This window comes from Trichoplusia ni, chromosome 9 (genome assembly GCF_003590095.1).
Source record: "Trichoplusia ni isolate ovarian cell line Hi5 chromosome 9, tn1, whole genome shotgun sequence".
Classification (NCBI taxonomy): domain Eukaryota; kingdom Metazoa; phylum Arthropoda; class Insecta; order Lepidoptera; family Noctuidae; genus Trichoplusia; species Trichoplusia ni.
This window is the reverse complement of record NC_039486.1, coordinates 426,040-450,973: the sequence shown is the minus strand read 5'-3', so window position 1 is coordinate 450,973 and position 24,934 is coordinate 426,040. Positions and strand designations below refer to the sequence as shown.

General features: G+C 37.6%; 7 protein-coding genes across 8 annotated transcripts; 4 read left to right on the top strand and 3 right to left on the bottom strand.

The window, feature by feature from the left end:
* Window positions 1-526: 526 nt before the first annotated feature.
* Window positions 527-6,452, top strand: LOC113497709 (transportin-3). The gene is made up of 9 exons (XM_026877398.1): window positions 527-874; window positions 957-1,847; window positions 2,639-2,818; window positions 2,923-3,086; window positions 3,350-3,563; window positions 3,674-4,377; window positions 4,463-4,641; window positions 4,722-4,965; window positions 5,106-6,452. The coding sequence occupies exons 1-9, from the start codon at window positions 761-763 to the stop codon at window positions 5,164-5,166; spliced, it is 2,751 nt and encodes a 916-aa protein (XP_026733199.1). The 5' UTR covers window positions 527-760; the 3' UTR covers window positions 5,167-6,452.
* A 1,600-nt stretch (window positions 6,453-8,052) lies between these two features.
* On the bottom strand, window positions 8,053-12,097 carry LOC113497710 (chromatin assembly factor 1 subunit B). The gene is made up of 8 exons (XM_026877399.1): window positions 11,862-12,097; window positions 11,384-11,614; window positions 10,934-11,142; window positions 10,469-10,609; window positions 10,133-10,261; window positions 9,655-9,897; window positions 9,172-9,317; window positions 8,053-8,944 (listed from the first exon to the last, which is right to left on the bottom strand). Exons 1-8 carry the CDS (start codon window positions 11,988-11,990, stop codon window positions 8,283-8,285), a joined length of 1,890 nt encoding a protein of 629 aa, XP_026733200.1. The 5' UTR covers window positions 11,991-12,097; the 3' UTR covers window positions 8,053-8,282.
* Window positions 12,098-12,468: 371 nt separating this feature from the next.
* On the top strand, window positions 12,469-13,567 carry LOC113497181 (60S ribosomal protein L44). Its single transcript, XM_026876596.1, has 3 exons — window positions 12,469-12,578; window positions 12,719-12,892; window positions 13,404-13,567. The coding sequence occupies exons 1-3, from the start codon at window positions 12,576-12,578 to the stop codon at window positions 13,539-13,541; spliced, it is 315 nt and encodes a 104-aa protein (XP_026732397.1). The 5' UTR covers window positions 12,469-12,575; the 3' UTR covers window positions 13,542-13,567.
* On the bottom strand, window positions 12,899-15,464 carry LOC113497180 (WASH complex subunit 3). Of its 2 annotated transcripts, XM_026876594.1 has the most exons (4): window positions 15,198-15,464; window positions 14,846-15,010; window positions 14,274-14,565; window positions 12,899-12,994 (listed from the first exon to the last, which is right to left on the bottom strand). In XM_026876594.1, exons 1-4 carry the CDS (start codon window positions 15,252-15,254, stop codon window positions 12,987-12,989), a joined length of 522 nt encoding a protein of 173 aa, XP_026732395.1. In that variant the 5' UTR covers window positions 15,255-15,464; the 3' UTR covers window positions 12,899-12,986. The 2 variants fall into 2 exon arrangements, with proteins under 2 accessions (XP_026732395.1, XP_026732394.1); XM_026876593.1 differs by lacking the exon at window positions 12,899-12,994 and having other exon boundaries at window positions 13,965-14,565.
* Window positions 15,465-15,582: 118 nt separating this feature from the next.
* LOC113497179 (pre-mRNA-splicing factor SPF27) lies at window positions 15,583-17,973 on the top strand. The gene is made up of 5 exons (XM_026876592.1): window positions 15,583-15,774; window positions 15,876-16,039; window positions 16,302-16,514; window positions 17,029-17,182; window positions 17,710-17,973. The coding sequence occupies exons 1-5, from the start codon at window positions 15,700-15,702 to the stop codon at window positions 17,839-17,841; spliced, it is 738 nt and encodes a 245-aa protein (XP_026732393.1). The 5' UTR covers window positions 15,583-15,699; the 3' UTR covers window positions 17,842-17,973.
* A 383-nt stretch (window positions 17,974-18,356) lies between these two features.
* On the top strand, window positions 18,357-20,614 carry LOC113497178 (ubiquitin thioesterase otubain-like). Its single transcript, XM_026876591.1, has 5 exons — window positions 18,357-18,481; window positions 18,580-18,879; window positions 19,573-19,794; window positions 20,043-20,153; window positions 20,473-20,614. Exons 1-5 carry the CDS (start codon window positions 18,374-18,376, stop codon window positions 20,557-20,559), a joined length of 828 nt encoding a protein of 275 aa, XP_026732392.1. The 5' UTR covers window positions 18,357-18,373; the 3' UTR covers window positions 20,560-20,614.
* Window positions 20,615-20,963: 349 nt separating this feature from the next.
* LOC113497177 (dentin sialophosphoprotein) lies at window positions 20,964-24,615 on the bottom strand. The gene is made up of 2 exons (XM_026876589.1): window positions 24,285-24,615; window positions 20,964-23,413 (listed from the first exon to the last, which is right to left on the bottom strand). The coding sequence occupies exons 1-2, from the start codon at window positions 24,447-24,449 to the stop codon at window positions 21,095-21,097; spliced, it is 2,484 nt and encodes an 827-aa protein (XP_026732390.1). The 5' UTR covers window positions 24,450-24,615; the 3' UTR covers window positions 20,964-21,094.
* Window positions 24,616-24,934: the final 319 nt, after the last annotated feature.

Here is a 24,934-nt window from a genome sequence, read left to right as displayed (position 1 = left end):
TCTTTGCCGGGCGTGGCCTGTTTAAATAATACTTTTAATAGGAATTTTATAAAATAAAACCTAGTGATAAAATTGTTTTTATTACTTTAGAAATTTTGCATTAATTAAAACTATTGATCAGCATGTAAAAGCCGAAAATGGAGAGGTTTTTCTCTTCCTTCTCTAAAGAAAGTTTCATTTCTGAACGTTACAAATATTTGACGTCGACATTACAAAAATATTGCCAGTTATTTTTATATATCTCGATAATGGGAAATAATAAAGTAAAGATTAATTAAGTAACAGTAAAGTTAAAGGTTTTGTATCACATTTGTTGAAATTTGAAGTCATAATTTTCATGTTAAAATCACTTTTTTTTGTGACAAATGCTGTTCATAATATACATTTAAGTTACCTGCACTTTAGTAAAATCTAGAAACTGATGTCCATGACACTCATTTTGTTCGTTACAGATTTCATATGACCAAATGTAAAAGTAAGTACAGATAATTTTTTTATCCAACAGCATCATTGAAAAGAAAGAGGGGAGTTCTGCAAGAAAAATTGTGATATTGGGGAGAAGGGGATATTGTCGTCGCAACATTAATTGTTTATGGTTCGCTAAATCGCTTTCAGTCAAGCATTCCTTCGACTTTTGCTTGTTTGTTAATTATTTGAGTTTTTTAGGTCGTTTTCCACGTTTTTAGATATGACAGTGTATGATATAAGTGTCACGATAGATTGGTGCTAATAAATATTTGTGTAAAACCGGTCTATCAACATGGAGACCCCTACAATGGATACTATTTACCAGGCCATAAGCGCCTTATATGATAACCCCAATGCTAGCGAAAAAGAAAAAGCCTCGCTATGGCTGGGGGATATGCAAAAATCCGTAAGTATTTTCCTATATAACAACAATAAATATGTTTTACTTACTATTCTGTGTTATTTTAATTGTTATACGAATGTTCCAGATACATTCGTGGAAGATAGCCGACGAGCTTTTGCAGCAGAAAAAGGATATGCATTCATGTTATTTTGCTGCTCAGACAATGAGATCAAAGGTGCAACACAGTCTGTCGGAGCTGCCACCCGAGGCACTCGTTTCCCTCAGAGATTCTCTAGTCGCTCACCTAGAGCACACGTCGCCAGAGACCAGTGCTTCAGTGTTAACGCAGCTGTCACTGGCTCTTGCAGACCTAGCTCTGCAGATGCCTTCCTGGCAGAATTGTATTGGTGACTTGATAAAATCATTTTCAAACAAAAATGATTTTGCACTCCTAGAAGTATTGACTGTGTTACCTCAAGAAATAGACTCGTCTGGCTTGAAACTTGGTGAAAATAGGAGAGAAGAAATCAAGTCTGAGTTAAGGTCTAATGCTCATATAGTAACCTTATTTCTTAAAGAAAGCATCAGTAGTTCTCAAAATACACATGTAGCATTGAAAATAATTAAATGTATGACATCTTGGATACAAGTGAGAGCAATCAACATACAGGAGGTTCCTCAGAATGCTGTTATAGGTTTCAGTTTACAGGTTCTTAGGGATCACAATTCTATAAACACGCTGCATGATGCCGCTTCTGACTGTATCACAGCTCTGTTGCACTGCCTAGAGGAGAATAACAATAATGAAAATATAGAAAGGCTACTGTTTGAGAGTGTGTCTGCATTGGAAGAGAGTTACCATTTGGCGGTGGCTCATGAGGAAGATGAGAAAGCCACAAACTATGCTCGGGTATTCACAGAGTTAGCCGAGACCTTCTTGGAGAAGATTATAGTGTCAATGTCTGGTGGGAACACACACTTTGCTCTGAGGTCATTGGAGCTGGCATTAGTGTGTGTTGGACATCATGATTATGAGGTGAAGGAACATTTAACTAGAAACTAATATTAACTATATTGTTGTCATTGGAGCCATTCTTTTGCTTTGTGGATTACATTTCTGCAACAAGTTATAAAACATAGCCTTAATAAATAATGGCATATTAACTTAAATTAAGAAATATTAACATAATTTTTAGGGTATTAAGTAGTCAAAATGTTGTGACACGCTGAGCATTAACCTAATTTGAGCTATAAAGAAGTATTTACAAGTTGCATACATGTTTGTGTGCATTGGGAGATCCTTTAAAATTTTATTATTAATGGCTATATATTACTTAATTCAATACCAATAGCTATTCTCGTATTGTACTGCTGATGCAATATTCTTACATGTGATACCTAACAGTATAAAATTGGTTGTCTTCTTTAAGTATTAACTTGTTATTGTTAATGAGGACAAATGAAACACAACTTTATTAATTAATTCATATATTTTGTGTAATATGTGATAAGAGGGTTCCCTCCTGTTAGAGATACAGATGTGATAATGATTTGTGATTAATTATGTTAGTAGTTATTTAGTGTTATTTTCCAGTTATAGGAGGAAACATAATTCTGAAATGATTCTGTTTCATTACTTACTAGTGTTTCGTATGTTTACTAGGTATGAGATGATTGTGCCTAACATTATAACTTGACTATTATTAAGGATCTTTGAAGAGTTCCACACCTTGTCTTTAATCATTGCTTTAAAATTATACAAAATTCTAATGAGTAAGTTCAAAATATATCCATGTGTAATTTTATTTGAATTGTATTTACTTTTAGGTAGCAGAAATAACTTTCAACTTATGGTACCGGCTTTCTGAAGAGGTTTACCAGCGTGATTACCAGCCACTTACAGATGCTTTCAAACCTCACATAGAAAGGCTTATTGAAGCATTAGCAAGGCATTGCCAGTGCGAGCCAGATCACACACAACTGCCTGATGAAGGAGATGAGTTCTATGTGAGTTATTAGGACCTTTAATTAAGCGGATCCTGTAGTTCCGCTGAAATTCCAATTTCAGTAGACTTATCAGGTTGTATTCCATGTATTGTTGTCTTTGACAGGAGTTCCGCAGCAAAGTAATGGGTCTGATCAAGGACGTGGTGTTCATAGTGGGCTCGAGCTCGGTGTTCCGACAGATGTTCGCCACGCTGCACGCCGACATCAGCTGGGAGCAGACGGAGGCCGCACTCTTCGTCATGCAGTCCGTCGCCAAGAACATATTGCCGTGAGTCTACCAGTCAACATGGAGGTTTCACATGCTAGTATTATACTATTACAGCTTTATAAGCACATTATTTTACCCTGGCACAATTTTTGTTTTACAGGGGTGTCTGGAATCTATCATTGACTGGAAGTCTAGATGTAGTTTGTTGTTATATTTGTTATAGAAAACGTGTGATTAGATACTTTATCATTAGACTTTCATTTCATAATACTTTTAAGCCACCTTTATAAAAATGTTTTAACTATTTATTGTTTTGCATGCAGTGAGGAATACGAGTATGTCCCGAAAGTCGTAGAAGCGATTCTATCAATGCCCGACACCGCCCACATCGCGGTGCGAAAGACTTGCATCCTGCTGCTGGGAGAACTCTGCGAGTGGATCGAACGCCACTCGGAGTGCCTCGAGCCTTGTCTTCAGTTTCTCATCAAGGCTCTACATGACAAGCAGCTTGCTTACGCTGCAGCTACGGCGTTACAGGTGAGAAGGGTGTAGATTTTATTAATTTGCATATTAAGACAGGAGTCTGACTTTACTTTGTTTCAGTCTTGATTTATGCGTATTTATATAGTGATATTGTGTGTTCGTAGAACATCTGCCGCGCGTGCCGGTCTCAGGCGGCCAGCCACGTGGAAATCCTGCTGCGGGCGGGCGCGGCCAGCGACAGCCTGGCGCTGCCGCCGCTGGCCGCGGCCGCGCTCATGCGCGCGCTGGCGGCCGCCATCGGGCGCCTGCCGCCCGAGCAGCTGGCGGGCGCCATGCGCGAGGCCGTGGGCGTGCAGGTGGCCGGGCTGGCCGCGCTGCTGAAGGCGGGCCGCGAGGTGCGCAAGGGCACGGAGTCCGACCCGGCCGTGTGGCTGGACCGCGTGGCGGCGCTGTTCCGCGACGTGGACGCGCCGGGCGGCGCGGGCGAGCACCCGTGCGTGCCCGCGCTGTCGGACGCGTGGCCCGTGCTGCAGGCCGCGCTGGCGCGCCACCAGCTGGACGCGCGCGTCATGGAGCGCTGGTGCCGCTGCGTGCGCTTCGCGCTGCGCATGTGCGGCGCGCGCGCGGCCCCGCTGGCGCCGGCGCTGGCGGCGCGCCTGCGCGAGCTGTACGCGGCGCGCCCGCACTCCTGCGTGCTGTACCTGGCCTCCGTGCTGCTGGACGAGCTGGCCGCCACGCCCGCCGCCGTGCCGCACCTGGTGGCGCTGCTGCAGGACGTCATGCCGCAGGCCTTCCGCCTGCTGCAGCCGCCCGAGGCGCTCAAGGAGAACCCCGACACCGTCGACGACCTCTTCCGACTTTGCATCAGGCACTGACTGCTTTTATAATGTGCCTAATTATACTTTTTTTAAACTGTGTCGTTTAGCCTTTCTAATAATATTGTCTTCCATCAGATTTCTCCAGCGCATCCCACAAGAGTTTTTATCATCGGAAGCCCTACCTACAGTGATGCAATGCGCCACCCTGGCTTGCAGTCTGGATCATCGAGAAGCAAACTCTTCCGTCATGAAGTTCCTTTCCGACTTTTGTAAAGTTGCTAATACCACACGTTCCGATAAGCAACATATCAGAGGTATTTATTTGAATAATGAAAACATGTTTTGACTCGTTAGTGTGGCAGTAGTAGTGACGTTGCGCGTTGGTCCCCCTTAGCGCTGGCGGCCAGCGCGCTGAACACGTGGAGCGCGGAGCTGACGTTCGCGCTGGTGTCGGCGGGCGCGCTGTGGCTGCACGCGCACATGCTGGGCGAGCTGGCCGACGTGCTGCTGCAGCTGCTGGGCTGGCAGCGCGCCGCGCGCCTGGACCACCTGCAGCCGGCGCTGGCGCGCCTGCCGCGCGACCGCCCCGCGCACGCCACGGACCAGCAGTGCTGGACCTTCCACCAGTACGCCATGCGGTACGCTCCCTGCACTCGCAGCTCCACCATTCCAAATCTATTGCGCTCTACATAGACTGCGCTATTTGCTGAATACGATTGACTTTTGTAAAATTCCGTATTATGAATTACTTGCTAATGCTAAGTTTAATTGTTCACAGGGCAGAGAAATGCAAAGAAATGACCCGGTTACTACGCGACTTCGCGAGATTGTACCGATAAAATTAAGGACAAACAGTAACTGAACAAATTATTGAAACTAACTAATTTTGTTAGTCCCATCACACCGGACGAACGACTAAGTGACACATTATCGACCTTAGTTCAGTGTAAACAATATTTATCAAACACATATAAACAACTCTAGTGAAGTGAACTGACTAAACGAAACTTAATACAGTTAAGTGTAGCAATTTGTTAAGCCTTGGATCCAATGTGGCAAGTGTTGATTATAAGTACTGTGGCTTCCATGACTATAGTCATTTCCAACGTAAAACACTACGATACGAACATATTATTTAAGTAGAGCTAAAAGACATGCGTGATTTTGTTTTATGGACAAATTAGAATAAACGAAAGCGGCGCATAATTTTTAGTATATTTAAGTTGTACTTTCGTACAAGATATTTAAGCACCTTCTCGGTTGCATCTCCACTAATATGTTAGTGCTATGACTCGTCTTGTTTTACTACTAATGATAAATATTTATTAATTTAAAACATTGACTTTTGTTTTCAAACATCAGGCAAACTTTTGTGGAATCTGATCATGAGCTTAATGAAAATTAAATGAAAGTAATAAATCATCATAAGATCTAAGGCTAGTATCATCTTGCGTTTTCGTTCCGTGTGTGGTCGTAGTTAGGATGCGTAAGCGCATGTACGAGCAATAAATTGCGTTCAACGCGTCTACGTAGATACGATTCTGTCTACTAAATTACTCAATTGATTTGACTTTGTTTGTTGTGTTTTCTTGTGCAAGTCTTATTGTGTGAATATATATCGCGGAGTTTATAAATTAATGCAGCTTAGACAAAGACAGCTAAGTCGTGGTCTAGAAATAAGTTGTAATTTTCGGGTGAAGTTTAAGTCTATGCGTCTGTGATTTTTTTGTTGATTGCTAATTCTTACTGCTAACAATGTAAATGTATGTAACTCGTGGATTAACAGCTCTATCCAATTTTATTATTAGTTTGGACTGTTGGGCAACTGGGTATAGATTTAACGTATAAACCATCAGTCTGTTGCTAGTCATAAAGAACTTAATGTTAAAATACTAATTACAAATTATGGGCCATGTTGGCTGGTTATTAAAATATACAAGAAAATACAACAAATAATTTAGCCTTCTTTTTGATTGATCAAACATACGACGTATGGTCCTATGAGTAGGTAAGTACCAATACTTTCGATTGGCGCAAATATATTTTGTTATATTATACTCACTTTTATTTCGAATGTGATAATACGCATTGAATTGTAAATATTTATTATAAATGTTTACTTTTATATTTGACTTTTATTTACATTTTAAAATATTACATACAGAAATATTATAAGATAATTATTAAAACACGTTGGATATTTTCCATGAACTATATTTGACAATCAACATAACAGAGACAAACATAGATTACATAGCTACAAGACATTAAAACCTATTTTGATACATACTAACACCCCCACTTATCAAAATAATCAAAACATTACAAGACATAGTACAACACCCACTCTATAAATAAACTAAAAATGCTTTACATGTCATTAGTACACCATTTAGAAAAACAGTAGAGTTATACTCATTCCCATACTACAAATACATCACTAGGGTTTTTTAACAAGCTCACAGGCATCATTATCTTCAAATGATTGCAACTTCTGAGCCAAAGCACGTCTCCACTGCTCCTTCTCAGGCCTTTTCAGAGCCTGTGAGATTGAAATCTCCTGAGAAACTGGAACAGTACTGGATACACACAAGTTGCTGAAACCATACCGATCAGGCTGCTTTCCTTGCGTCTTCTGTCTTTCATAAGGCTCTGGCTCCTGACTAAGATATACATGTAATGTGTGTTTCTTCACCATCAGTGTATACTGAAGAATCTGAAGAGCTATCACTATGATAATCAAATACTGGAACACAGGATGCCCCCACTGAATCTCTGTTCTCCTTCTCCACGCTGATCTCTGGTGTTTGCACATTACTCTCGTCATCTGGAACCAATATTGCCTCCTGGCTGTTTGCATTATCACCTGTCTCGCTTTCTATCAAAATAACATCTGCTGGTGATAACAGTATCTTTTGAAGGATTACACAATCTCTATCCTTTCACATTCATTCCATATCTTGGCTATTTATATGTGCAAGCCACTTCTGTGCCACAATCTTCCTGTAATTGCAGGAGCTGCCAACATGTAACTTGAAGATTGTAACCTCAACTTGTAAACCCCATCAGTTAAGTCAGCTATCGCAACCAAAGCATCTCTTCCGTCATAAATACATAACAATGCTTTTCTTCAATTATAACCTGGTTACCATTCCTGATAAGCTCGCTAACTGATTACAAGTTTGTAGTCAAAACAGGCACGCATAGCACATTTTTCACAGTTATATGACATTGCAAGTCTGACATGATCTCCACATCTCCTGAACAATCAACCCATTAAAACACGGTGATAGTTTCATGTTTGCAATCCCGTCCTTGTTAACAGTCATATGTGCACTGGCACCGCTATCTGTGTACCAACCCTTCTAACTAAACCTTCCGTTTATAAAAAACATTGAAAACGCATTTATCCGCCATTTTCTTTCATAACGGGCACCACATTTATCATAGTTTTCCATGCCCTTTAGTTTTGGTACACTAGCTATATTCGAGTTCATGGTTTCGCCAGTCAACAAGCGCAAATTATCTATTTTAACAACAAAATAACTGATAAATGCCCAACTGAGCCCATAACCTATTAAAACACGTTGGATATTTTCCATGAACTATATTTGACAATCAACATAACAGAGACAAACATAGATTACATAGCTACAAGACATTAAAACCTATTTTGATACATACTAACAATAATCTTAGAAATTTTATTTAATAAAACAAATTCATGGCTACATTTTGATGTGTTTATGCTTCATTTTATGAATTGATGGAGAAATGACACCCACTATTCCAGATAGAAAAATGTCCAAAAGAAGAGTCAAAATGTCACTTTTTCTGTTGTGGTCTTAATTTAACACAACTCAGTGGAAACATCTGATCAAATTTAGCGCAAGTCTACGATATCTTTGTAACATCATCATGCATATCCTCGGAAGATTGCTTATTGAATAGCACATTATTTCTTTTTAGCATTCTTAGGGCTGGACAGGGTGACGAAACTAACTCGCCGGGGAGCTTTAGGGCTAGGAGCAGACTTGACAGCTTGTTCCTTGACATCAGTGACCTTCGCTTGTTTAAAGAAATTGTTATCACTGTTCACATTTATTGTGCCACTACTTTTTGGAGTACTGGGGTGGCTGACATTACTCTTTGTATTTGGAGGGCTTTTTGGTGAATTATTTTGTTTGGACGTTTTTTCGTCAGTTTTAGCTGTGTCTTTAGTTTCCGATTTTTCAGTAGGTTTATTTACAGTGTTCTTGTTTTTAGGTGAATCTGGTGATTGCGAGGTAGATTTGGCGCCTTCAGTGTCTTCATATATAAGTTTGATGTCCTCGCTGTCTTCTATCACCATGACCTCATCTTTCGACGGCTCAGGGGCTTTAGGTTTGATTATTTCATTATTACTGTTGTCTGACCACGACGGCATGGCTACTTCTTCCAAAACATCAATTTTGATGGGTGTCTTCTGTTGCGGTTCTATTTTCTGTTTCTTAGGCGATTTTTCGGGTGCTTTGAATTTGATAAAAGAATCAATTTTGTTGACAGGTTTAGTTTCTTTAGGCTTTTCTGGTTCTTCTTTTGGTGTGTCAGCTGGTTGCTCGTCCACTTCCATAGATTCTGTAAAATTATGTCAATTATATGTTGTATACGTGTTATATGTTATATACGATGTTATATACGACTACTTGCATAGGATTGATGAGTATAAAATCACCACTACTTTTAGAACAGGAACTCTATATGGTCAGATGTAAATTTTGTATGAAATACATATAAAGAAAAAGGAATAAACATCAATTACAGAGACCAATTTTAGTGGGTATCAGCAGATTTAGCATACTGACCTGTGGCGTGTTGTTCGGGCGCGGGCTCGTCATCGGGAATGACCTCCCCAAGCTCGCCGGGAGCGAAACTGATGACCGAGCAGTAACCGTCCGTACTCGACGCTACCAGCTGCTGCCCGTCCGGAGACCATGACAGATCCGTCAATCTGGACGACGTAAGATGTTGGGTATAATTAGCTTAGCTTTATTTTACCTACTAAGGAGAATTGTGTTGCTGGGGCAAATGATTTGACGTACTTGACTGTATTTATTTACATAGAATGTTGTTTCTAAAACTGTTCTGGACACGCAGATGAAAAAGAAAAGAGGAGTGAGCAGGGAGGGGTGGAAGGCACTGTTTAAAAATGTATTTTTGGTGAGACATGGTGAGCTGAAATTTTGCATCTCTTTTAATCTTGTATTATGTTTCGATTGCTGCCTTGTTGAGTTAGTACTATACATGATATGGAGGACACGTCAAAATACAGTAATATGTCTGTTAACCTAGTGTAGTGTATGTTGTTGATGAGCGCGATGGGAGTCTTCTGCTGTGTGTCGTACAGCAACACGGAGCGCTTGGTGGCTACTGCTAGCAGCATGCGGCAGGCGGGTGTAGTGGCGGGCGGGGCGGGGGCCGGGCCGGGCGCGGGCAGGGCGGGCGCCGGGCCGGGGCCGCGCAGGCGGTAGCGGCGGCCGCTCCAGCGACACACGAGCGCGGGCTCGCCGCACGGCAGCACGCAGGCCGGCCTGCCACATGCATATGGGGTTACTTCCTGCACCACACTCTCATATAAAAGCAGCAGCTACCTGCAATTCACTATAAAGACACGATAAAATTTAATTCATAACCAGCGGCCAAGAAATCAGGGCTATTTTAATAAACACAAGTATTTTATACATTCGAATATAAATAACAATTCTATATAGAAATTTATTGGAAATAAGTTTATAAATAACATAAAATATTTTCGCAAGTACTCACACTTTCAAAGAATATCGTGTGTAGATGTATACAGCATTGATAGGTTTGATGTCCACTTTTCCCTGTTCCGGCTCTATTTTGCCGCCGGGCACAGCTAGCAACAACCCATCAGGACTAAACTGTAGTCTCCTGTTGCCAAAACATACAAAAAGAACGTCATATAGATTCAACACAAATGTCTTATGTTAAACATGTACTTCTTTTTACTTATGTAGTTAGCAGGACACAAGTTCCAACTGATACAATCAGTCTAACTAAAGACTGCTGAAAAAACCCACCAATGTCTGTACTAATTCAACTTTTCTTTCTTTCTTGGTTTTCTTATCTATATTGTACCTGTAGTATGTCTGAAGTGTGTCATCATGGTATAGCCTGACTTTCACGTCATGTAGCGGGTGTTCCGCCGGGAACGGCAGGACGGCCTTACTGCTGCGTGACGTCACCTTCTTGGAAGCCACGTCGAACGTGCGCATCACTCTGGAATACAAACGCGACGTATTTATGAAAGTATATGCCTATTAGCTTAAAGTAAAAATAATGAAATTACAACAAATTGTGTGCTCAACAAGAAATATCAATTTTAATAATCAATGCAGCCTGTAATAATATTTAGAGCTCAATTTGGATGTATTCATATTACATAAAAAATGTATCTAGAACATTTCCAAGTAGTTTTAGCAACAGACCTTAACAAAGTGAAAAGCTTTCTAGCTTTTGTAACCAAATTCTGTGTTAGCTAAAACAAAAAATAGCTAGTAACCCCGAGTATTTAATACATACAGCAATCATTACTGTTCTTACCTATCAGAACTAGCCGAAGCTATCATCTGTCCTCTAGGATCCCAACTCACACCCTGCACAAACCCCTTGTGGTCAGTCAGAATGCTGCTGTACTTGCCACGAGCAAGGTCCCACACCAGCAGCTTGTTATCCACAGAGCCGGAGGCTAGGTGCAGGGAGTTAGCACTCCAGGATATGTCCAGGACATCTTCCATGTGCCCGCGAAGGGTCTACAAATAAATACAAGTATTCAATATTGGGTTTAATGTAAAATATGAGTAACAGAGGTGCTCATCAGATAACCAATTGCTAGAAACAACTTTCCATTACTTGTGGGACTTGTTTGAATAATTTAGAAATTCTATCAATAACTGTTATTAAAAAGAATGCAAAAAAGACTTACAATATGTGACTTCATATTACTCTCATTTTATTTAAATAGAGCACAAATATTAACATAGCAACACTTACTTTATGTATCACCCAGGACTCTTTGTACTGTTCTTCCATCTGCTCCATGGCTGGAGCAGGCTCCTTATCAGTCTTCTTCCAAATAAATATGATAGACTCATCATCACCAGATGCCAAGTACTGACCATTTGGTGACCATCTCACTACATTGACAGCCTTCTGGTGTCTTGTAAGGTCAGCGGCTACTTCTAGGTTAACAGACCCACTGTCTGTTGTTGAAATGTACCAGATCTGTTAAATAGGAGATGTGCATTTATAGTATAGATAGATATTTACGTCTTCTTAAGTTCACTAGTTTATAGTGGCTATATATATTCATATACTGAAATAAACATACGACCCAAAAGTAAATAAACAATAAATGTTTTTATGATTGACATCATGTAACAGAATATAGAATTGGCATTTTATTACACCGATTTCAACTAAAGTTTATTACGAGTAGAGTAATGGTCAACAAAATATTTTTATAACATACCAAAACATGAGAATCAGTCCCTCCTGTGGCAAGTCTTAATGCTTCATTTGTATCTGCTTTTGGCTGAAAATCTACACTCAAAACGGGATCTCTATTATGCCAAGAAATTTCTGGAATTGCAAACTTCATATTCAATTGATTTCTGTGACGATACTTTAAATGTTAAATGTATAGTTGGTGGTGGCTAAACCAGAGCAATAAGTTCCTATCTGTCAGTCAGTTTTGGCGCTAAAACTTTGTTTGACATTTAGCTTTTTAAACTTTTCACATAGGCAGGACGGATGCGCATCAAATGTTTGTTGTTGATGCCTACAAAACTATAAAATTCTATTGTTATAACACAATATGTTGTTAAAATTATTATTAAACAGTTTTTGAAACTTTGAATAAATTGAAATTAATAAAAAATATTAAGAATAAGAAGTTATCTGAAGGAAATATTTACGTAAAACCATATTATCTTGACTTTTTTATAACTAAATTTTGACAACTACTCGTGTAGAGCATATCATACATAGTAATATTTCTAAGATTGGGCTGTTATTGTGGATTACGGTATTTACAGTCGCACATCAATACACTAAAGTGGTCTGTGGTTAGTTTTTTTTAACCTGGCAACATTTTATCGTACTGTGAAAATTGTTGACACTTTGACAGCTCTTGATAAAATTCTTTCTTTGACGTTTGTTGATACCGTGCTTAACGAACGCCAAAATGGTTAGTGTTTTATCATAATTCATCTAATTTCATCTTCTTTTACGTTATTGAAAATTAATCAAACGACAGTGAATACCATGGAGGATGTGTTGAAGGTTGATATGGTGGATGTATTTTATGTTAAACTTTGAAAATTTCAGGTGAACGTACCTAAACAGCGCAGGACCTACTGCAAAAAATGCAAGTGCCACAAAACTCACAAGGTGTCTCAGTACAAAAAGTCCAAGGAAAGGCACGCTGCCCAGGGTAGGAGACGTTATGACCGTAAGCAGCAGGGTTACGGTGGTCAGTCTAAGCCCATCTTCAAGAAGAAGGTAAGTCATAACCTCTGCGCCGGGTTGTTATCGGTAGTGCGACAGACTTGTGAAATATCTTTTAGATGTGGTTGCATTCTCTAAAACCCTCTGTTTATAGTTCTGAAACGTAAATATGAATTAGTTTGTTACATTACACTAATAACAATTTTAGTTGTAACATTACTATAGTCGATAATCCCGCAAAAGAATTTATAATGTTCAATTACAGTGTGTACTTATTCTTTTTTGAAAAGGAATAATAATTCACAACATTGTCGTCATATATTGTAATTTTTCTACTGGAATACAGTGATGCTGTTTGGCTTGTCAATTTTGTGAACTATAATTGCTATATACTATACAGGGGTATATAATTGTTACACACTAGATATATTTGGTATTATAACTAGTGTTCAACCAACAAACTACATTCAATGATCAAATGAATATGTCATCTCAGATCCAAACTGTCTACACTTTATAACTTTATTATGCACTTAATAAATCTATTTTAAATTTTCTATTACAGGCGAAAACCACAAAGAAAATTGTACTCCGTCTTGAATGCGCAGACTGCAAAGTAAGATCACAGGTGGCACTCAAGCGCTGCAAGCACTTCGAGCTGGGAGGAGACAAGAAGAGGAAGGGACAGATGATTCAGTTCTAAGCTGGATAATAAATAAGTTTCACTAACTACCGGCTTTTATTTATCATACTAAGACCCTTGGTCCAGCCCAGTACTTGTGAGGAAATTGATATTAAAATATAAGAGAATCTGGTTATTATCAAACTTTTAATAGTTTTGTGTTCAATTCGAGGTTAAATAATTTTAAATAAGTAATATATTACTGTTAATATTACTTGGTCAATGAACTTTAACTAATTCTAAGGCTGTTGCAGTTTAAAGAAAAACTACAACACCTGAAGATGGAGTGGATCCAGGCATCATCTGAATTTAAATAAACATGATGGTATTTTCAAAGTTACAAACCTAATTAATAATGACATTTTATATGCAGTCATCAGTAGACTGCAATAGAGTTGATGATGATGACTGAACTTAGGGGTGTGAAATTGAATTCGAAAGAAGTAAGAGTAACATTTTATTACAAAGTATAGAGATGTATACAGATATTTAACTTATATGTAATATAACTAAATATGATTGTTAAAGCTCTAGAAACACCTGCATTTGGCCATTCTAAATGACAATAATTTACTATCAATATACATAAATATTTACTTACACTATACAACATTTCTAGTCCAAGCATAGTACAAAGCACATTCAAAATCTTAACTATAGATCTCTTTCTAAGTGAACATAAAAAAAAAGATATACCACTATTATTTTGTCTTGAAAGTAGAACTTTACTTACACATAATTATTATTTATTACCTAATATTTCATCCAGGATGTTAGGATCAAGTCCTTCCAAAGACAGTTTTAACTTGACAGCTTGCAGAGGGACTCCAACCTGCACCATCTTGACAAAACGGTCATACTCTGGTCTGGCCACCTTACCCTCCACTGTGTCAACATTCTGGGCCTGTTCCTCTGGTTGGGGCTGCGGGTCTACTGTTACCGGACTGGTATTCTGAGGTTCTGTAGGAGCTATTGATGGTGGTGCTTCTGTCTTCTGGACCTCTGTGGTAGGTGTGGGAATGTTCAGTTCTGGTATAGATGAGAGCTGTGGATAAAATAAGATGGTGGAAGTCAGGGAAAGTATAACAGAAATTTAGCAAAGGCAAAGGGTCCGAGGTTGTAGTGTGTTCCATGTTACAAATCATGGAAAGTAGGTAGTATTGATTATAATTTAATTAACCTACTAAAAGTAAGCATATCTAAATGTATGTTTTATCAAAAGAGTTTATATTAAATCCTATTCAATATTGCTTTCATAGTATTTTGTATTATTTAGTTTGGATCAATATGTTAGCCATATTGTATCTCCTTGGTGTGTAACATACCCTAGCTTCCAGTAACACCATCCCAGCATTGACCTTTTCCAGTTTCCTTTCAAACTCCATCAGCTTCTGCTCACAATTCTTCATAAAGTTATTGAGGAACTGTACATTGGTCAGAACAAAGTGATTCACAAATGCCAACGTCCGTTTTTGCTGTAGTGCCGCTACCTATAAAAAATATATAAGATCAGTAGGTACTTTTCGATATATTATATTAGAGTTTATTCTGCTAGTTAGTGGTAGTGCTAGCACAGGTATGAATGCTGAATTTATTAGAAAATTCATAATAGCAGGATACAGAATATTCGGAAATTTTAGAGGCCAATAACAAAATTCATAAGTAGTCTTCAAGTACCTTCGATAAATCGACATTTGCAAGTTCTTGGTTTATCATAGTTTCCTGTAGAGTCATTGTTGTTTAAAAATATGCAGGGGTCCAAAATATTTAGGCTTCACCTAGCGTTGCTTTACTTGCTTTCCAAAATTTTGTTTTTGTAAAATATTAACTTGAAATACGGTAATATGAGCCGTATTAACAAGAACTAAAGAGCATTTTGAAAAGTAAAAGAGAAACATAAAAAGGAATGACTGATTAGCTGTCAACGTGACATACTTTTGAAAAGTTGCAATAGGAAAATAAAATTACTCTTTAAAACTGTGGTCGAATTGAACTAAATATCACGAATTTACCCGGTGTCCAAATCAACAGACGTTCCTAAACGTAAAAATGAGAAATGTCACTTTCAAAGCAAAGCATCAACAACATTACAAGTTAGACGAGACGAGTTACATTAAAACAATATTTATTGTTAAATACAAATAGGACTACCAGTGCATTTCAAGTCAGTCTCTTCAAAATGTCTGGAGAAGTAGTAGTAGATGCGTTACCGTACATTGACCAGGGTTATGATGACCCAGGAGTCCGAGAAGCTGTGAGTATAAAAACATAACCTGCTTTACTTTATAAATTCCATTTTTTTGTCTATCTTCATTTTATTTCGGATGATTTAACATTGTTATGATTATTTGAAAGGCTCTGGCTATGGTGGAGGAGGAATGCCGGCGCTACCGACCGACGAAGAATTACCTGGAACATGCTGGTCCTGAGTTAAGCACTGCCTTCGAAACACCAGCGCTGCAGAGAGAAATGGAGAGGGTGCAACAGAGACTACCTATGGAACCCTTATCTATGAAAAGGTTTGTCAAATTAAAACATATTTAAACCTTCTGTATCAACAATGAACTATAAGTAATTAAACTTTTATTATTTAATTAATTTATCTTCATAATCAGAATAATTATTCATTTTGCACTTAGCTCGAAGTAAGCAATGAAACAGGATGCAACAACCAATTCTTATTTATAACAGACATGATACACTTCAGTTGTGAGTGCATACAGTCTGGTACTAGTATTGTCTGGCCTCAGTATGTAAAGCAGTTACTTTAATAATCTACAGGTATGAGCTCCCACCACCACCAGCTGGGCGCCTCAGTGAACCAACAGCCTGGTCAGAGTCTGTAGACAACTCCCATGCACAGCTGTCCCACCAGGCTATCAGAGTGCTGAACTTGGAGCTGCAGCTACAGTATGGCACAGAGGCCTGGAGGTCATATCTCAATACATTGCAGAACTTAGTCACCAGGTCACAAAATGTACATAGCCAGTTAAGGTTAGTTCAAAACTAAAAATATTCATTAATTTGTTGATATGTAAATACATATTGTTCCATTTTATTTACAATTTAGTTATAAACACTCCTAGATAAAAGAAGCCACACTATGAGATGTAGAGTGGTTTTCCTAATGTTTTCTTTTACTAAATATTTGCTCTTACTGAAAGATTCTTCTCACTTTCTGGTCTTAAGATACAGTTTTTATTTGATCAAGTTAAATTAATAGGTCCCCCTATTCATTTAACCTGCAAAGGGGTCCTTAAAACTGCATCAATACCCCAAAAAGTAAAAAAAATACAGTTTTTTCTATTCACCAAGTCTTGTTGTGCTGGCACTTCCCTATAAGCTAGCAGGCTGAAAATTTCAGAGTAGCTTGAAACCCAAATATTTAAAAAAATTACAACTATACAAATGGCTGTACCTGTTTTGATAAAAAATTTATGGAGTGACATTTAAAAATGTGGGTATTTAGATTTTTAAACCTATTAATTTTTTCAAATGCTTTTATCAGGAAACAGATAGCATCAGTGAACTGGGAACGAAAACGCTCCCAGACCGCCAGTGGCGCGCGGCTGCGGGCTCTGAGGCGGCGGTGGGCGCAGCTCGTGTCTGACAACTACCGGTTGGAGCGTGCCATTATGCAGCTTGAAATACAGCTGCAAAAGGTAAAATTATATTTTATATAACAATGGTGCTGCTTATTTGTAAAGAAATCTCTATCTGTTGACCCGCATAATGATATTGCAAAATTAAGCCAAAATTCCTGGTGTTAAACAAAGTATTAAAAAATGAGATAAGATATTAGACTAAGGGCCGATTTTTCAATCATCAGTTAACTTCTATTCTATCTGAGGAATAAATATGGCCGTTTTACAAAATAATATTTTCTATACAAAAGCTGTCAAACACTTTTGTCGGATAACAGTTATCTGGCGATTGAAAAATCGGCCCTTGGAAGACATTTCATAGTGACTATCGTGAGAATTATTAAATGATGCAATGGTTTACTTGCGATCACGCCGCGTTAGCTTATGGTTATCGACTCTGGTTGGGTCCGAAACTAGTCAGGTAATCCAGATAAATATGCTTGAGTAAACCTTTGTATCATTTAATAATTTAGAGATATTTGATCTTTATTCAACACTGTTGAATATTTCATAGCATAATACATTTTCCGTACTTTTTATTACAGGCCAGAGGAGAAGCACCGTCTGATGATAACGAGCCAGCAGATTTGGAAGCCGTCAAAAACCTGCCTGACAAACTTAACTCGGAAACAGAAAAAGAAGTACAAAAGAAAATTGAAGATATGTTTGCTGATTAGTATAATTTTATATGAAAAGTTAAGACTTATGTAATGGTGTTCATTATTTGAATGATTTTGTATGTAAGCGATAATTTTCGGAGTATGACTATTTATGTTAAATAAAGCATAACTGTAAATATCTGAAGTCAATATTTGTTTTCTTTTTAATGGAATATAAATTTCCTGAAATTTCCATCCAGATCATTAATCAGAAAGCACTGTGCAGCAACAATTATGCGTGCATTTACGCACGCATTACGATGCGTGTGAATCAAATACTTGGAGATGACTTCCTTGTTACATATGTAACATTTTCGTGAACACTGTGCCAATTTCAAATACTACGTTATATGCAGTGTTTTTGACATAATGAAGATTTCTAATAATTTGTTACTAAATATAATTAGCTTTAAAAATATATTATATCTTAAATTATCTATGAATGCATTCATTATCAAATTACGAATCCGGGCGGTGGAACGCGCTTTATTTTTCGCCTTCGATTGTCATTTGTCGTCATCTGTCAATTTAGTTTTTATTTTATTTAAAAATGGCGGATGATGCATCGAGCAGTAGCGGTTGCGCCGGCAATATAATAGATAACTCAATAAATCAAGATGAGTTAATTATGAAACAACAACGAGAGATAGAGAAAGAGGTAAGCTCAACTATGGAAATATTTTCCAGGGCAAGACAACTTTTGTTCTTTGTGAAATCGTCTTACAACTTTGACATTGCGTTGTGTTTGTTTTGCAGATATCGGAAACGATACCGCTTGTGGGTGAACTTGAAGACCTGTCGTCATTAGAAAAGGAATATAACGAGGATCCAGTGTACCTTTTAAAAGTAAAAGATTTGTCCTCTAAATATAAGTACATTAGGCGAACTCGGCCGGACGGCAACTGTTTCTTCCGAGCGTTCTCTTATGCTTATTTAGAACACCTACTGACGGATAAGAGTGAATACAATAAGTTTTATGAAATAGCGAAGAATTCGAAGGAGATTCTTGTCGCCTTAGGTTTCTCACAGTTTACAGTTGAGGACTTTTATGAGACGGTGAGTTTTTTTAATTTGTTTTGGAGGTTAGGTCATTTGTTTTGTTGCTTTCTTAGTATGGCTTTGTGAACGCTACTTATGCGTGGTGATTTAATGTTGACAGAAGTTGAGTGTTCCACTTATAACCATAGGTGAAATTGCATACTTATCCTTGTTTAGCTTACGTATTTAAATATATGGAACAAATGCAAATTAAGTACATAAAGATAAGTAAACTATTGTAGAGCAATGTTAATTTAATGTCAATCAATTTGTTTTCTGTCAACTTAAAGAATGTAGAAGTTAAAAAGAGTTCTAAACAGTTGTCTATTTTAAAGCCAGCCAAAGTAATAAGCACAATATTTTGAAACCCCCTTTAAACATAAACTTTTTTTAAACAAATTTTTAACTGATAATAATCAATATTTGCCTCATATATTAATGTCATGTCATTCATGAATTGACAAGCAGTCTGCAGTGAATGTTAAAGGCAAGAAAATCAAGAAAGATGATTAACTGATTTAAAATAAAAAGAAATTTAGATGCTCTGTGAAAATAACTAAACCACAATTGAATAGCACTGTTTTGTATGTTCTGTCCATCTGTCCCAATTTAATGTCAATGAATCATTTCATTTTCACCACCAAAACAACAGCAGATGTAAAGAAGTTAGTAAATTAAATCATTTTAAATCTGAATTTATTTGTATTACAGTTCATGGAAGTAGTGCAACGGGTGGGTGAACAGGCCGGGGGCTCACCTGACGCTCTGGACTCTGTGAGAACGGAATTGCACGACAAGTTCAACAAGCAGGGCTACTCGGACTACATTGTCGTGTACCTGCGTCTCGTCACCTCTGGCCAGCTGCAGACAGAGAATGACTTCTACCAGAACTTTATTGAGGGCCCTCGCACTGTCACTGAGTTTTGCAGACAGGTTATACTTTAATATTTTTGCTGTAGGTTATAAACACCATAATACTAAAATAAGTAATGCCAAGCATAGCAGCTTAATTGCAGGTCTTATTATTAATGGCAGTATTAAGAAATGAACCTTTATTTCTTAATTCACTTTCAACATGACACAGCATAATATTCAATGGCAACTTTAATCATGTTGATCTTGAATATGCCAAACTAGGTTAAGAAGACAAAAATATCTTATTATTATTACCTTTGTTATAGGAAGTAGAACCTATGTACAAGGAGTCTGACCATATTCATATAATAGCATTGAGTAATGCTCTCAATGTTGGCGTCAGAGTGAAATATATGGACCGCGGGGAGGGCAGTCAGGTGAGTGAGGTATAGTGGACAAACTTCTCTTATATTAATGTTTTAGTGCATGGGCGAGCCTGCATGACTGTAATGATGGTAACTTTAGTTATGTTGTGTTGTATTCTTTATATTAGATAGATGAGTAAACAGCTCAAGAGAGTAGTTTCCTAAATGTTAGATTTTGAGTTGTTATAGAAAGGCCCGTTTTTTCATTATATTTTCATGTCTATGTAAACCTATCGAGACAAACCGCCTGCTGACCTTATTATCAATTATTTTAGACGTCAAATTGTGAGCTCTAAGTAACTAACTAAAAGTGAAATAAAAATTATTCCAGGTTATAGCGCACGACTTCCCCGAGGGTTCGAAGCCGCTGGTGCACCTGTTGTACCGGCCTGGACACTACGACATATTGTACGCGTGATCGTGATATCGCCTCTCATAACCTCTTATGATAATAAAGTTAATTATCTTACGTATCACCGAGTTTTATTTTGGTTTATAAAAATATGCTGCAAATATACTAAAAATACTTCGTGATTAACTTTGACGCCGACAGGCCGTTGCACATGTGTATGATATTCACATCAGCGGTTTTGTCGCTCTGTGCAAGAAAGTTTTATGTTCTAAAAGTTACGTAGATAATAATTTAAACCCCTTATGTAAGAAGGGAGCACCTGATGCGAACTTTGGCCGAGACACGAGATAACCTGCTTATGTAAATGAGGTGTAAGTACTGCGATAGTATATGCGACTACCGTCGCCAATGAACTGTAGACTTCTATGTATGTCTTTGTGTGAAGGAGGCACAAATGATAAAAACAAAAATTGTCACAAAATTGAATATATTGAGAATTCAATAACCAATCTCGCATAACAATACTAAACGTGGGAATGCGGTCATAAAATCAAAGTAATGAAACTTATAAAAAAATATTCCTTAACATTCTATAACAATATTATCGGCAAAAATAAACACCGTCAGGCTCTCGTCGCGGCTTCATACCTGCGAAAAACGCCTTTATATCTTCCTCTTTAACAATTTCTTTCCTGTCTTTAAAGCTTTTAAGGAAATCCAGTAATTTGTCGCGCATTTTGTTGTACTCGGTGAGGGCATTAATTTGTTGTATCCTGTCTAATGACGATAAAGCTTCGAGGCCTTTCTCGTATTGTGACGCTCCTCCCGCATTCTCTTTGCCTAAACTTTCGTAGGCCGAAACTGTGTCGTCCATGTCAGTCAAAAATAATACATTCAAGTCTTTGTACATGGCTATACATTCGCCACAAGTACAAAGCTTTTGGCGGAAGTTTGATGGCCAAAACGTGGCTCCTATATGCATCCTCTTCACTCCTCGCGGCCGTGCACATCCAGCATCTAACTTAGCTTTCTTCGAAGACACATCGTCTGATAAGTCTATACTAAGTTTTCGCTTGTGTTCACCAGTGTTTTCCTTTGCATCAGCTACTCTGTTGACGTCTTTTGATTCTTTTTCGTTTGTACTTTCTTCAGCGATTTCTGTCGCCTTTACTTGATCAATTTTTTCGGTTTCCACTAATTCAGATGATTTTTTTCCATCTTTCAAGTCATCTTCCTTAGTCTCTTTCACTGCTACATTTTCATTCTGAGCTATACCATTGGCTACTTTCGTGGACTCGACTGAATCGGTGGCTATACTATCGACATCTTTCACAGAGTCAACAGATTCTTTGTCAGTTTTATTTTCCGTTACTTGCTGCTTTTCAGTAGCATTATCATTCATTTCTACATCAGTACTACATTTCACTTCATTTTCTTTTGGTTTTTCAGTACCCTCGGAAACATTTTCATCGATTTTCTTTTCTATACTGCTCATTTCAACATCACCAGAATCCTTCGAATCCTTACTATCTACAGCTTCTATACTTTCCTTCATGTCCGTTGGTGCACTAGCATCATCTTTGTTTTCTTGTTTTTTGTCACTGCTTGCTGCATCTAATATTTCATCTATTGCGTCCATCACTGAATCTGACTTTTCCTCAGTTTCTTTGAGTTTTTCAGCTGTCGTATTATCTTCACTTACTTTAGTTGCTTCACTAAGTGCTTCTGAAGGTTTTTCTTCTGACGTGATTTCTTTTTCAATGTCTGATTTTACTTTATCAGATGTTGGAATACTATCTTCATCCAATACTTGTTCAGGGTTTTCACTAGGCTGTGTAGCACTATTTTCATTACTTTTTTCTACACTAGTAGTCTGTTCTATGTTTTGTTTATCTGTATCAGTCTGTTCTATTGTTGCATTTTCACTAATTGTGTTACTTTCTTCCTCTTTTGTAAGTGTTTTATCTTCATTGACAGTTGTCTCATTCTGTTCAGCCATATCTCCAGACTGTACATCTGGAACTTTGTCAATAGTTGCATTTGGTTCATCATTTTTAATAGGTGTGTCCTCATTTCCAACAGGTTCTTCTTGTTCTGTAGATTGTTGTTCCTTTGTTTCGATTTGCTTCACTTCAGGGTCTTTCAATTCTGTTGTTGCTGTATCTAGTGTATTAGGCTTTTCCACTTTGGTTTCTTCACTTGTGTCTGAGGTAGTATTTTTTTCAGTTGTGTTACTTTCAGTTGTTTCACTGCTGTCATCACGTTTTTTAGTATCATCATTCATTTCTACATCACCATTAATTTGACCATTTTCTGCAGTTTTAGTATGAATAATAGTACCATCAACACCATTTACCAATTTCTCTTTGTCTAGATCTCCATTACAAAGACTATTATCAGCAGTTTTGGCATCATTATTCACAGCAATAATGTCAACATCACCATTTTCTAGATTCACTGCAAATCCAGTGTAATCGTGTAAGAACTCATTTTTCTCCATACAACCTTTGCAGACCATTTCTGAGTACTGATCATTAGCAGGAACAGTAGCCTCTAAGTGTGAGGCATGAAGCCAATCTTCACAAATGATACACTGGATCATATCATCATCTTCAAGAGTGGTATCAGGGTCTGGGTAAGGTCTGTGGCAGGTACAGTAAAGTCCGCTAAAGTTCTGGTTATAAATGTTATCTTCATTGAGGTCTGTTTTGGATGATGTGAACTGGCAAGGGTGTGTATTAAACTTAGGATTACCACAGTCGCATCTGAAGTTACGTTTTGTGTACAATTCAATGAGATCATGGTTTTCATGGCATAAGAGGCTGCAAGCGAGGCACACACCAGCTCGCTTAGTGGGATCCGTCTTAGCTTCATTGCAGCAAGTGAGGCATGCATAGAGAGCTTGCCTCTTTATGTAGCCCTGCAATAGATAAATCACATTATTAACATTTTGTTTTGAAAATATAATTTAAACATACTTATTTTATGTTTTTTAACAAATCTGTACTCCATTTGTTTAGGTAGTTAAAAAAAAAACAAAACAATTTTGGAGAACTCTTGTCTCGAACCTCAATTTAAAAATTTGAATAGGCTAGAAACTGATGCATAACAATGATAACAATTTGAAACCATCAAAACCATTTAAATATATCAATATGTGATTGATACAATATTTATGTAAAATGACAAACTAAAATCAATAAGAAACTTTTACAAAATTGAATCAACTGTAAGGTTCTTTGTTATGATAACCTCTATAATGTCTAATGAGAAAGCCTGTTACAAGACATTCTACATAATTCAATAGTTATGTGACTTTGTTAAAATTCTTATTTTGAATGATCTTGTCTGTTTATGTTTTGAACTAAACTATCAACTTCTACAGCTGTTACCTTAATTGGGACTAAAGGACTGGGTTACAAAACATTTAAATAAGATCTGAAACAGCTAATTCTTAAAGACACATCTCCAAAACATATGTTTAAGTGCATGTTAATGTGATTTACACACAACTCCAAATATTTTATGAGAAAACAATATTTTAATGGCACAACGAAGTTTCTTTGTGCAGCGTCAATAACGCAAGCGTTTAGGTTAATATTGGAGTAATGAAGAGTTTTTTGGTTATACAGAATCATAGTTTTAACAACCAAATGGGTTTAACGAGGATACCTTTTGAGAATTTAAGGAAAAAGCGTGATATAACTCTAAACGCAATGTCAATCTGCTGCGCCATGTTTGTAAAATTAAATAGGTTTGTGACCTCAAGAAACCTTCAGAGTCAGTCTTACCTTAGGGTAGGTGCAGTTTTTGTCATCAGAGGCTCCTAGCACAGCATTAGCGTCGTCTTCAAACTCCTGCTGCTCTTGCAAAACATCCATCATAGTAACAACTTTGTCTCCGTCGTAATCCGCCATTTCAGCATCTTCGGAAATATTAACGGCGTCTGTAGCCATTATAATACTTACAAAAGTTTACTGAGATGTGTTTAACTTTAATAAGAAACAATATTTGTATGAAACAACTTTTATGAGAAGCCGGTTACAACAGGCGCCAAGTTATTTTTTTTAACGACAGGTGAATTGAACGGAAAACGGAACGGTGACGTCTGTTAGTGTTGCCAGCCAACGCCAGCTGCTGTTTACAGAAACAAGAAGTGATTTTTATTGTGAATCTTCTCAGGTTTTATCTGACTAAAATTTTGGATCCAATACAATTATCGTAACAATTTAAGAGAAGAAAATAGACTTATGGTAAGCGAAACTCTACCAAAATAAAGGGAAGGTGTAATATTCAATTAGTAGCACACGTGCATGTATTTTATACTTAACTAGCGACTGAGAGTTACACAGAAACAAAGTTTGAAATTAAATTGTAAATAAAATAAAATTAATATTCTGTTATATATATATTATACTAGCTGTTGCCCGCGATTTCGTCC